This window comes from Podarcis muralis, chromosome 5 (assembly GCF_964188315.1).
Source record: "Podarcis muralis chromosome 5, rPodMur119.hap1.1, whole genome shotgun sequence".
NCBI lineage: Eukaryota > Metazoa > Chordata > Lepidosauria > Squamata > Lacertidae > Podarcis > Podarcis muralis.
The window spans coordinates 20,049,716-20,063,793 of record NC_135659.1 but is presented as its reverse complement, the minus strand read 5'-3'; the positions used below and the strand labels follow the sequence as shown (position 1 = coordinate 20,063,793).

The 14,078-nt window shown below is 42.9% G+C and overlaps 1 protein-coding gene across 8 annotated transcripts in view; it reads left to right on the top strand.

Moving 5' to 3' along the window:
• KCNT2 (potassium sodium-activated channel subfamily T member 2) overlaps positions 1-14,078 on the top strand; it is a 224,314-nt gene that overhangs the window by 147,275 nt on the left and 62,961 nt on the right. For all 8 annotated transcript variants that reach the window (XM_028732539.2, XM_028732541.2, XM_028732538.2 and 5 more), the window contains one exon: positions 5,656-5,764. In XM_028732539.2, the coding sequence (XP_028588372.2) occupies positions 5,656-5,764 (109 nt within the window). The remainder of the gene's footprint in view (positions 1-5,655; positions 5,765-14,078) is intronic.

The window sequence follows — 14,078 nt, the reverse complement described above, 5'->3', positions numbered from 1 at the left end:
CCCTCAAAAGTTCAGGCCAAATACTTCAGAAAAGCTAAAGGCAGGGACTTGGCAACAGCAGCATCCTCAACTCAGATTTTGTTTGCACCAAAGGAGATGGCTGAAGGCAGAGGTGGATGTCAACGGAAGGGCAGCCCTTGCCAGGAACCCCAAACTGTGAAGTCCTCTGTCTCCCAGGCCTGCTTGTTCAATTCCAGCTATGACGGCATTGACCTAGGGGAGCAAATTTGGAGACAAATTTGCTAGATGACCATTCTGCCTTTCCATGAAGGGCTACTGAAGACAGTTCTCAGTGCATGTCTAATATAAGAATCATTTTTAAATACAGCCAATGCCTTGGCTCTTAAGTATTTCATATTCCACACACACACACACACACACACACAGTGGGAGAATTTTCCTTTCTTTTTTTAAAAAAGAAAATGTGTCACATTTTGAACATAAATGAAGGTGGGTTTTATTCAAACTGTGTTAATATTCACAGGTGATTTTTAAGAAGTGGGAACAAACCATTTTATCAATATGAATGTGCAGATCATTTTGTAGCCTTTGGAACAAATGTTATGGAGAGTACAGATGATTATGAAACACCCTGGGGGGGGGGCGGGTACTGTAATTATTTTATTTATTTCAATTTTTTCCATTTCTAGTTTCTCTGATCTATAGATATAGTTTTATACATACTGAGGTATTTACTGGAGTTATTTGATTTGTAACTTCTCCAATAAGAAAATCAGTTTTTAAAAAACAACAGTCCTTGGAAAAACTCAGGGAAAATAGGATAACATGTTCCTTGCAAGTATATGCAGGTATTGAGTTATCTTATATCAATTCACATTCTTGGTTCATGTAGCATTCCTAGGTCTTGGCAGGCCTTTTTTTAATCCAGAACTTGCCAGAACTCAGTTCTGGCATCTCTTAGGTGGGCACCATTGCCATTATGAGAGAACAATAGAGGCATTCATGTTATGGCACCTCTTTCTCTAGAAAAATACCACTGGGTCTTGGGAAAGGCCATTCTAAGCCTTATGCGGAAAAAGTATTAAGTGTGACGTGCTCTGGAAAGTTGGGATCTAGCTGCTTGTTCTAGGAACACAATATTTTGTGTAGGGCATGAATAATCCTGGGTTTAAATTCTACTAGATATATATTTTGGTGTAGATGTGGTGTGCGGAAGCAACCATAGCTCATCTGAGGACATTAAAAAAAAAAATTAAAAATCCCTCCCAGGCAATTGCTGACATCCTTCTGTCTTGAGAGACAGTCCCTTTTATACACTGTTCTCTGTTTCTGAAATCTGGTTTCACTTCTTCTATGCTTTGTGAAGAAGAAAAAACCCACCTACCTATGTTTTGGGGTTTGAGTTGCACCCAACGTTGGGGGGGCTGATGTCACGTGCGTGATGAACTTTCTGTGAGTGTGACATGTGTGTTGCATGTGTGATGACTGGGGGGGCGGGGAGCTGAGCTCCATCCCAGTGGATATTGGGAGAGGGGGAGTTGTAGAGGCCTCAGTCCCACAATTAACACACCTTTTGTCAATTTTTGTATGAGTGCTCTGTCCCTTCTTTTTGCTACCATGTCCTGACAACCCTTCTTTTCCTGTGTGCTGGAAGTGCTGGCAGGAATTCTGGGACTTGTAGTGGGTAAGAGAGCATGTTGCTTTAACTATACATCCCAGAATTTCCTGTCTGTGTGCGTTCTTTCTCTTCCACTCCTCTTGTAGTACATGGTCTGGACCACCATTGTCTCATTGTGCACAATGTTGGGTTGGTTTTTTTGTCTAAGTTCCAACCATGCTTCTGATTAGTTCCAGCAAATCTCCAAAAACCTTACATTTAGATAGAAGGAAATAAGTTTGAATAAATATCCTCAAATGTAATCTATATTTCCACCCCTCATGGAAATGGTTTTACAGCCTGTGGACCTCTGGGCACAGAGAAGAGGCACATTTCAGTGACTTCCCCATCAGCAGTATAAATGGAGCAAGGGACTCCACATTTTTATATACTATTTACTGGTCCTTTAACTCAGTTGCCTAATATTCTTCAGGTAAAACCAGGGCATTGTGTTCTATTTTCTTCTATCACTGTGTTGTTGCCTCTGTTCCTGGAACTGGTTAGTATTTTCCTCTTGTTGAATGCACCGAAAATGTCATAACTGGCAAAACTGCCCATCAAGCGCTTCTGAGTTTCCCTGAAGCAACTTTTTAATATCTAGCATTGTGCTCAGGCAGTAGGCCTGCAATTACTGCTGGAACATTCTTTATGAATGTACCTAGGACACGCTGAGGAATATGTTGTATCCTGGAGGTCTTGTCTTTTGAATTGTGAGGGAGATGTCCCTCTCTGTCTCAGACCCTGACCTACTGCTGCTTTTTTGAGTTCTGGATCAGGAAGGTTTATTCACTTTCAGACCATTCTTAACTTAATAAATGAATAAATCTGAAAGGTGTTCCTGCCTTGGAAGCCATTGGAAGTCTTGGAAGCCATTTTAACATAACATATCATCACCAATCAAATAGTTGTTGCAGAGCCTCAAATTCTTGGGTTTGGAACCCATTACATCACTATTTTATTTCTCTGTGAGAACTGACTTATTCTACTGCAATTATTAGCACTGTTATTTGAAAGTATCTATGGTCCTGAATTTTTGACTGAGATTTTAATATGGGTACCAAACCAAGGAAGCCCTTCCTATCTGGTGATGCTCTTTCTATCTCTTTTCCTGACACCAGCAAGCTTATGATTATACAATCCATTTCATTCCTTAGCATCATTAGGTATCAGAAATTACCATCAATTGTACTTTGAAAATGGAAAAAGGGGAAAAAACTGATATGGAGCTCTGATAATAACGTTTTAGACGTTAACAGCAATTCAAAAATGGAGCATTTTAATGTATTAGCACTGTTTGATTTGATTTGAGTCCTGTTGAGTCAAGCTCTTTATATTTGCTAAGAGTAATTGATTGTAGAATTATGAAATGAAAGTGAAATATACATAGATATATGCACATGAAATTTCTTGGAAACTAGATGAATTTATTGGTCTTTTATGAGTAAATTCAACCAACCCATCCTCATCCTTCTCAGGTTTGATTCAACATTAGTCCTACTTGGAACAGAGCCATGAAATTAACTGACATTGCTAAAACAGGTCCATTATTTTCAGTGGGCCTATTCTGTATAATTTAATCAAACACAACCCATATACTGTATTTAAGTGTGTGTATGTATATGTGATTTGTTATAACAATTTTGGTTGAAAATGCTTAACATTATGTTTTCTCGAGATGGTAATTTAATAATTATATAGCCAACATAGCACTCCTGTTAAGTTATCCTCCATCAGCATGCCGAGTTATGAATAGGATAGTTCTAACTTGAGCCCTGTTGGGACGCAGGTAGCACTGTGGTCTAAACCACAGAGCCTAGGGCTTGCTGATCGGAAGGTCAGCAGTTCAAATCCCTGCAATGGGGTGAACTCCCATTGTTTGGTCCCAGCTCCTGCCTACCTAGCAGTTTGAAAGCACGTCAAGTGGAAGTAGAGAAATAGGTACTGCTCTGGTGGGTAAGGTAAATGGTGTTTCCGTGCACTGCTCTAGTTCTCCAGAAGCAGCTTAGTCATGCTGGCAACATGACCTGGAAGCTGTCTGCAGACAAACGCTGGCTCCCTCAGCCTATAGAGCGAGATAAGCGCACAACCCAAGTCGTTCACTACTGGACCTAACGGTCAGGGGTACTTTTACCTTTAACTTGAGCCCCAATCCCTCATCTAAACAATTTAGAACAATTTTTAGAGATTTTCTCGATCAGATTTTCTGATTTGTACAAATTTTCCTTCTAGACTTATATTAATGTCATCAGAACATGTGTTTTGTGTTTGTATGTGATATATATATATATAGGACCAAAAATGATCCTATTGTATATTTCAACAGAGGGCCAAGACTAGGTACAGCTGCTCACTCGTCTAACAGAATGGTATGCATGTAAATCTGAGCTGAGCGCTTGTTAAGCATGGATTTCCAATCTCATAAGGAGAAAGGAGGATGTTTAAGGGCAATCTCTAAGAGAACCCGCACAAATGCCTGGGATTATTGAGTTTTCTACTATATTTAAATAGCAAGAGCAGCTTCACAATTGATTGTTTATTTTTGAAGAAAACTCTCTCTTACTAAAATGGTCCTACACCACAGAATTTTTCCCTCAGATTACAAACATTGCCTCGGGATCACATGTGGTCATTGACAGATGTGCAGAGATGATAGGCCAAAATATTAATCTCCAATATATGGCAAATTGTTTGCTTTGCCCAATAAGGGTTTTCTTGAATTTTCTGTTTCTTTCATGCCCTTTTAATATTGGATAGGATCAATTAAGAATTACAACTGAGGAGGATATTTCATATATGGTGGTATATGGTGGTGCAGTTCTACATTAGCTGCATTAGAGAATCAGTGGTTTCCCCCTATCATTGCAGAGAAACAATTATACTGTGAAACTATGTCCTCCATCAAGGGTGAGATTCAGCTTGTAAGGTGGTTGTGTAGCTGTCATGGACACCTACCAGTTTCAATGCTAGTATCCATAATAACACAATTATTTTATATTTAGAGCTGGTGTACCAGCAAATAGTGGAAACTCTACAAGCCAGCAGTTCTCCCAACTCAATTTTTGCCTCATTCAAACATTTACTACATGCCCTTATGTGAGAGCCAGTGTGGTGTAGTGGTTAAGAGCGGTAGTCTCCTAATCTGGGGAACCGGGTTCGCGTCTCCGCTCCTCCACTTGCAGCTGCTGGGTGACCTTGGGCCAGTCACATTTCTTTGAAGTCTCTCAGCCCCACTCACCTCACAGAGTGTTTGTTGTGGGGGAGGAAGGGAAAGGAGAATGTTAGACGCTTTGAGACTCCTTAAAGGGAGTGAAAGGCGGGATATCAAATCCAAACTCTTCTTCTTCTTCTTCGTCTGTATTGACTCAATTTCAGTCTCGCCCTTCCATTACAGTGAGGGGATAATAATCCTGTTTATTACTTTAATGGGTTCATGTAACAGTAATTGTTACATTACCTGTAGCTCTCTTGATGTTGCCAGACTACAACTCCCATAATCCTATGCCATTGACTATACTGGCCGAGACTGATGGAAGTTGTAGTCCAACAACATCTGGAGGGTCACAAATTCCTCATTCTTACCATATGTCAATGCTAAAGATTAGTAGCTGAGGGAAGTTGCAAGGCCCAGGATACCTTGACCTGTTTCCCAAATTTATTTGGAACCCTAAGTGAGCCAGGAAATGTTCCTAAATCTTTATTTGGTCAACTGATTTATATTAAAATTATCCGAGAGAGAAGCCTGCAAGTCTCATTCGCTTTGTGTTATTATTGACAATAGCGTCTACCTGTGGTTTTTATTATAATTGATGGTGTGACAGCCATGGGAATTCCTTTTTCATTACACTAAATAAATAAAAGTATGAAATCTGGAGTGATAATTCCCAACATGTATGTCCCAACAAGAAGGTTCTCTTAAAACATAATAACAATGACCTGTTAGTTCAACCAACGTGATAAATCCCATTATTATTATTATTTCCCATTTTGAGCTTTAGAAAACACATTTGTCTTACATGGCATCTTCTGTTTCATCCTAGGATCATCAGACTATTTTAAGAGCTTGGGCTGTCAAAGATTTTGCACCAAACTGTCCTCTGTACGTTCAGATACTGAAGCCTGAAAACAAGTTCCACATCAAATTTGCAGGTATGTCTGGGATACTGGTGATAATCCACTTTGGTCAGTAGGGATGGACATTTCCAGTCTGCCCACATCATTTTGACATGTGATCACCCATAATTCCATTTTGTCCTGTTTATGCATTTGGCGTTTCAGTTCATTTCAACAAGGTTTGGTCCCCAAATGTGGGCTTTTAACCATTTCCCTTTCCACTCTGCTCCCTGTGTATTCCCGCCCAGGATGGCCCTGCTCTCTGCCTGCCCCTCAAAGCTGGCACATCACGTGGGCTGGGGCCTTGGCAGTGGCAGCCTCTCCCCTCCCCTCCCGCTCTCCAGCAGCGACTACGAACTGCCCCAGGGAGACTGGCAGCAGCAGCAGCTATGGAGAGCACTGCCGGAGGAAGGGGGTGCGGTGGGTGTGGTCCGCCCTGGGTGTCATCCCTGGGGGGAGGGGTGACATTGCCGCCCCCTTGGGACGCTTGCCATGGGCCGTGCCCCCCCTGAGACGCTTGCCACTCACGACACCCCCTGAGCTGCTCGCCGCTCGCTGTGGGTGGCAACCCCCTGGGATGCTCACTACTCACGCCCCCTCCCTGGGACGGTCTTGGCTCGCGGCACCCCTCTGGGATATTTGCAACTTGCAGTACCACCTGGGACACTCACTGCTCGCCCCCACCCCTGGGGGTGGCTAGCCCCGCCATCCCCGGGTGCACAGAATGTGTACCACTCCAGGTGCTGGAGCAGCTAGCTCCGCCTCCGATGGAGAGGCAACGGGGTGCCCATTTGCCACTGCCGTCAGCTTGGCACAGGTGCTGGCTCATCCTCCTCCCAGATCAAATCAGAAGCTGGGATGGCTTTTGTAATTCTAGGACTGTCCCTGAAAAATCGGGACACTTGCAGGGTATGCAGTAAGCTTGTGTCTAGATTATACCACGTCAGGCTACAGGTGGGTGTTCACATGGCTGAATGCTCCTATATACAAAATTAAACAGATAAATCTCTGCACAGAGAGAACTAATATATCAGGCAGGCCACTCCAGAACTCTTTCCCCTGGTGTGTGGGGAATTATTTTGTATATAGTCCAGACATAGATTTACCACCTTGTGTACATGTCTCAGGCAAGCTTTACTGATTACTTCTTATGCAATGGATTTATTTACTATCCTTAAATATTGCCATGGTAGTTTACAAATAAGTACAGTGGTACCTCGGGTTATAAACACCTCGGGTTACAAACACCTCGGGTTACAAACACTTTGGGTTACAAACACTTCGGGTTACAGACTCCGCTAACCTGGAAGTAGTACCTCGGGTTAAGAACTTTGCTTCAAGATGAGAACAGAAATTGCGTGGCGGCGGCAGCAGGAGGCCCCATTAGCTAAAGTGGTACCTCAGGTTAAGAACAGTATCAGGTTAAGAACGGACCTCCGGAACGAATTAAGTTCGTAACCAGAGGTACCACTCTAATGTGTATTCTCACTGAGGAACTACTGATAAAGCTTAAAAAGATAATATTTCAAGCATCCCAGACTTATCCAAATAAATTTTGAAAGCCACCGTTCTGTTATTATTCTCATTAGTCATTTCTTTTCAAACCAAGAATTCTTTGGATTTTTCTAGTAGGGAAGTTGTGCCAGCCCCATAATAATGTATGTTAGCTGTCCTTTCCTGCACTTTATCCAGCTCTATTTAGTAGTTTATTTAAAACTATATACCACTTAATATTTTAAAGTGGGCTATGGTATCCTTCTGTGCTACAGCATAAATGTGCACACACTGTTATTTATTCAAGATGAGAAAAAGTGAAATAGCATTGTCATAAAGAGCTTGTAACTTTTGTACCTCTGATGTCTGGAACACTCAGCATCTCTTCAGAAATATATGTGTCTAAGGATAATATTTTGTTAAGCTGAGACTGCTCTGTGTGCATCACACTATATTCTTACAAGGCACTTTGTCAAGCAAAGGAAATGGGGAAGGCTGGCTTTTTTCCAAGAACATGTGGTCCCTGCTGTGTACTCAAAGCCCGACAAGCGCCCGCTGAGATTAATGAAGAGACTTTCACATTGGAATTAAGATGAAAGAATGCACAAAATTTAGGTAACTGATATTTAGGATCTTTTGTACACATGCTGTCTCTCAACTACCTCAAAGCTTCAAAAAGGCTGTGCTGAGTTTTGGTGGGAAGCATAATTTTAAAAAAGATGTTTGTGTACAGTACATATTATTAGATTCTTCACTCTTTGCAGCTAGTGCTGTTTAAAAAAATTAAGCATCCGCTGAATGGTAGCTTTTGTACAGAATACAGAGGTTCCCAGAAGACCTACCTCTTCCAGTAATATTGGTCTATACCAGGGATGGGGAACCTGTGGCTCTGAATGTTGTTGGACTATCAGCCCCAACCAACATAGGCTGTGGTTAGGGCTGATGGAGGTTGTGATCTGACAACATCTAGAGTGCCTCAGGTTCCACATCTCTGGTCTACCCATTATACTCAATATATGCAGTAATTGTTGGTGTTTCCTAAAATAGTGGCCTTAAAGACCCACCCACCTTGCTAACCAACTCCTATCAGTGTAGCTTGACATTTCCGGGACAGAACCCACAGAAAGCACTTTATTAATCCAAGACAGGGAGAGAAAATGTGGTTCCATCCAGATGTTTTGGACTACAGCTCCCATAAGACCCACCCAGCATGGCCAATGGTCATGGATGATGGGCACTGTATTACTACTACTAGTAGTAATTTATTTATTTACTTACTTACCCTTCAACCTAAGGTCCCAGCCTAAACCACTGAGCCTCTTGGGCTTGCTGATCAAAAGGTCAGTGGTTCGAATCCTTGCAACGAGGTGAGCTACTGTTGCTCTGTCCCAGCTCCTGCCAACCTAGCAGTTCGAAAGCACACCAGTGCAAGTAGATAAATAGGTACCGCGGTGGCGGTAAGGTAAATGGTGTTTCCATGTGCTCTGGCTTCCGTCATGGTGTTGCGTTGTGCCAGAAGTGGTTTACTCATGCTGTCTGTGGACAAATGCCGGCTCCCTCGGCCTGAAAGCAAGATGGGCACCACACCCCATGGTCACTTTTGACTGAACTTAACCATCCAGGGGTCCTTTACCTTATTGTTACAACTTTAAAACAACTTCTAGGAGGCAGCACATAAATTGTATTAGGGTTGCACGTGTTTGCAAGTCCCCTGCCACCAAACAGTAAAATCCACGGGAGATAAGGAGCTACAACTGAACATCCTGATTCATAATTGTAGCACAACTTGAAGGCAATAATCTACATGCAGACCAGAAGAGGGTCTTGTTGAAGGACACCAAGTGAATTCTGTGGTTCAGACGATTGAACCCAGGGCTGGCCGAAGACATTCTGCCACTGTGGGCAAAACGCCACTGACTCTGTAGCCTTATTGGAGTTCACCGATTGGGTCTGCGTTACTCCGGGACAGGAGGAAGGAAGTCAAATGACACCGAGGTTGATTCGAAGAAAGAGTTTATTCTGCTCTCCGGATAGCAGAAGGTACAGTGGTGCCTCGCAAGACGAAATTAATTCGTTCCGCAAGTTTTTTCTTCTTGCGAGTTTTTCGTCTTGCGAAGCACGGTTTCCCATAGGAATGCATTGAAAATCAATCAATGCGTTCCTATGGAAACCGACTTCAGACCAGGTCCGGGGACAGTCTGTCCCCCGACCTCTTCTGAAGGCTGGGGGGGGGGACAAGGGCTTTTCTTCCCACCCCCAGCATTTTAAAAAAACCCGGGACAGCGGGGGACTTCTCCGCTGTCCGGGGCGATCTTAAAATGCTGGCGGGCGGCAGCGAAGCCTCCGCTGCCGCCCGCCAGCATTTTAAAAAACCCCGGGACAGCGGAGAAGTCCTCCGCTGTCCCGGGGCGATTTAAAAGCCCCCGGGAAGGCAGGCAGGGGGGAGCAAAGACTTTTGCCCCCCGCCGGCCTTCAGAAGAGGTCTCTTCTGAAGGCCGGCGGGGGGCGAAAGTCTTTGCTCCCCCCCCGCCTGCCTTCAAAAGCCGTCCGGGATAGCGGAGAAACGAAGGCTGGCGGCGGGAGGAGGTCTCTCCGCCCCGCCGCCAGCCTTCGGAGGAGGTCCGAGGACAGTGGGGAAGACGCGCTGCACTTCCCCGCTGTCCCGGAGATTTCCCTATGGGCTTTCGTCTTGCGAAGGAAGCCCATAGGGAAATTCATTTTGCGAAGCGCCTCCAAAACGGAAAACCCTTTCGTCTAGCGGGTTTTCCATCTTGCGAGGCGTTCGTCTTGCGGGGCACCACTGTACTTGCGTGATCAAGTCCACAGCAAGTCCAAAGAAATGACAAGTTTCATGCAGTATATATATCCTCCAGTATATATACCCTCTCCCGCCTTCCCATATAAATCCAACCACGTCAGCCTATGTACGCAGGTTGACATCACATATGTTCTTGCTCTGGTATTCTTAACCATAAAAGGGAATTCCTTCCTGTACTTCTGACCATAAAAGGATCTTCCTCTTCCTACTCTTATCTTGGAGGAAGAGGTGTCATCTCCGAGAACATGCTTTTGGCGTTGTTCCCGGACTGGGTCTGTGGTCTTTGTGGTCAGGACATAAGATAAGGTACAGACGCATCATCCCTGCTCTACTGGAACTTGGCAAGGTCACTCATTGCCGTCACTGATCGATAAGGGAGAGAGTTTTGAGCCCAGCCGGGGTTTTGTTTATACATTGACTCAGAGCTCAAGTTAATGGATTTTAGCTAAGGAAAAATAGGGATTTTGGTGCCTGTTTCAAACTGCCTGCACAGTCAGTTTGGGGTTTGGGAAACCCATTCCTTCAACTCCACCTCCATGATGCCCCCACTGCAGATCTATGGTTCCTTGCTGTCCAGTCCCTCCTCCCACCATTGCGCATGTGATGCTGCTAGCCCTGCCTTTGCAACAACATCCTCATCTGCACCTGCGCTACCATCGCAATGCAACAGCAGCAAAGTGGGTGCAGCAGTGAGGGCAACCAAGCTGTGGCAGCTGCACGGGCAAAGCCCTGACTGGGCTAGGAGGGGTGCAGGGACAGGAGTTGGCTCTGCCACCCAAGGCAAATGGCTTCATCGTGCCTCACTGATGGGCCAACTCTATTTGATATATGTTTAAAACCTCTGGTTTTCTGTTTTATTCACTTCCATGTGTTTCCATGTGTTTTCTATTGCTGAGGGTTTACGTTTTTGTTTTGTTCAGAGATTTTTGAAATATTAAGCTGTTTATAAATGCTAATAAACAAACAGCACCACTATAACTCGCAAACATCGGGGCAAACAGAACATCATGCATTTCAATGAAACCAGTTCACATTCTGAGGTTTGCAACTACTTTGTAGCACACAAAGTACTGAAAACAACAAAGGAATTTTCCAAAGGTTTCCCTCCCCACCCCCTTTATTGTATTCTTCTTTTGGCACATCTCCTGAAAATCCCTCTGCAGCATCTGTCCCTGTTTCTGCAGTGGAAACATCCCAGCTTGATTTAGCTGCGCTGCACCACCGGTGCGATTTATGATGATTTTCAGAACCAAAAATTCTATGCTAATTGAAATAGTATCAATTCTTAATCATTGTGTAACTTTGTAACAATAAATTTCATTTCAAGTGGAGTATCATCAGATGAGTCTAAAATCATTTGAAGTATCTACCAGCTCTAAAAAGTAAATCAACTATTCTTATATACTGTGATTTGGGCAGTAGTTTAACATTTTCATATCTGCTTGATGAATACATCTGTGAAGGCATAAACACCTTCCAGGATTTTGTTCATTTAGCTTCAGGTTACTTCCTGTTCCAAAATATCACTTAGTTGGCTTCCCATCCATGTAAGCAACCCTAATCCTGTAATTGGGCACTTACAAAGCAAGAAAACCAGGTGGCAGTGATTATCATATTTACACAGTGCTTTGCCTAAGTGATGTGTAATAACATGTGCAATCATCATGTACCAGCCCAGTTGGGAAAATGTAGAATACCAAACAAACAGTAGTTACTAAAAGTTCATTCTGTTCAACCCTTTCCTCTGCCATACAGAAGGATCCACATGGCTCTCAAATGTGCTAGAAACCTTCTATGCATTTACACTTACAGTACAGTGGTACCTCTGGTTGTGTACTTAATTCGTTCTGGAGGTCCGTTCTTAACCTGAAACTGTTCTTAACCTGAAGCACCACTTTAGCTAATGGGGCCTCCCGCTGCTGCTGTGCCACCGGAGCACGATTTCTGTTCTCATCCTGAAGCAAAGTTCTTAACCCGAGGTACTATTTCTGGGTTAGCGGAGTCTGTAACCTGAACCATATGTAACCTGAAGCGTATGTAACCTGAGGTACCCATTTTTTGTGCTAAGCCCAGCAGTGTTTTAGAATGGGACAATCCTTTCTATCTTTCTTCCATACTAGCAAAACCATTCATTTCCCCCCATCTGTATCACCTACCTGGGTGTCTAAACACTTAATTTGCTGAACTGGCCCAGCAGTTAAGTACAGAAGTGAAAAGAGCTAGAAATTTTCCATTACAGAATTGCATCCCTCTCTGTGGCTCATTAAATGCACTAAATTGTAGCAGGCAGTTATTTTTGTTTTTTGGCTCCTATTATTCTCCTCATTACATTTTCCCAATGTTCCCTTTGTTCAGAAATCTCATGCAATTACCAGTCAAGAGTAACTGGACGTCGCTTTCAATGAGCAGCTCTATCTCTGACAATTTGGGTAAAATAACACGTCGGATTGTCATAGCTCGGTCAAATGGTGCAATAAAGCAAGTGTGGTCAAAACTGCATGTAACACAAATGGGGCAGAGTCAAATATTGGGTTCCATCTTCTCTATGATGCCTAATTCAATTCATTTGTTGATCTGACATCACTGAGTGATAGAGCTGAATAAATGAATATGAAAATGAAAATGATCAGGGTAAAGGTAAGTTGCCTTGAATGATGTGGAAGAAGAATGAGTAGCAATGCCAGACAGCCTTATGGGTTGTTATTGTTGTTTTGTAATGCATAGGTCCACCCTCACTGAGCATAAATGACTTTAGATTCCCTGAAATCGAATTGTGTGATTAGATAGATAGATAGATAGATAGAGGATATTCAGGCCTTAGTTGGACACATTGCTTATCAAGGCCTGCAATTGCATTCTGTTCCTGAATTGATTAATTTCTTGTCCCTTCAGATTTCTAATAGAATAATAATAATATTGATAATAATAATAATAGAGCCCCCAATCCTATAACATCATTCCTTATTACAGAAGATTTCCTTCTTTGACAAAAGAGGCTTCCATCTTTCTGCTTCATTCTCAAGTTGCTTGAGAATTTCTTTAGATAGTCTGTGGCAGAAGGATTTTGACCTGACCTTATTGTTTGTTGCAAGGTGGCCGAGGATGGTGGATGAACTTTTCTTTTCAGTAAACATCTCCTCCGTCTCCCCCGTTGCCCACACTTCCTGATCTGAAAAGCCCCATGAGACCGATTGTATAAACTGTGTTTAGTACCGCTTATGTGTTGTTATGCCTGCAAATCAATGCAAACTTAATTAAGCAAACATACAACAGGATTGTGATACATGCTGCAACAATGAACTGATTCACACATATTGCTAAGCCAAGCTATAGCTTAGTGGGAATAAGCCAGATCACAGTCACTTTGCCCTTCCTTCCTTCCTTCCTTCCTTCCTTCCTTCCTTCCTTCCTTCCTTCCTTCCTCCTCCTCCTCCTGCACTGCTGTAAACTAAACCATGCTTTGGCTTATCATGCAATCCAAACTGAGGCTCATGCACATAGCTGTCAACATTTTCCCTTTTTTTAATGGAAATTCCCTTATTCTGAATAGGATTCCTTGCAAGAAAAGTGAAAAGTTGACAGCTATGCTCATTCATACCCTCTAACATTTCTCTGATGGAAATAGGGATGCCCTATTCAATAATAATAATAATAATAATAATAATAATAATAATAATAATAATAATTTTATTATTTATACCCTGCATATCGGACTAGGTTGCCAGCTTCTAACATCTATAAAAATATAATAAAACATTAAATGTTAAATAAAACTTCCCTATACAGGGCTGCCTTCTAAAGGTTGTATAGTCACATATCTCCTTGGATTGGGGGACAGGATTTCTCTCCTCCATAAATGGTTTCCTTAGGGACATTCCATGATCAACTGAGAAACCGGTATGGCTTCTGTAAATCCAGGACTGTCCCTGGAAAATAGGCACAATTGGAGGGTCTGTTCATGCCTTGTCTTGCTCCATTCAAACCAGGAGCTGTAAAAAAGGGAAAGGGAACGGTTAATCCAGTCAAAGGCCACTATGG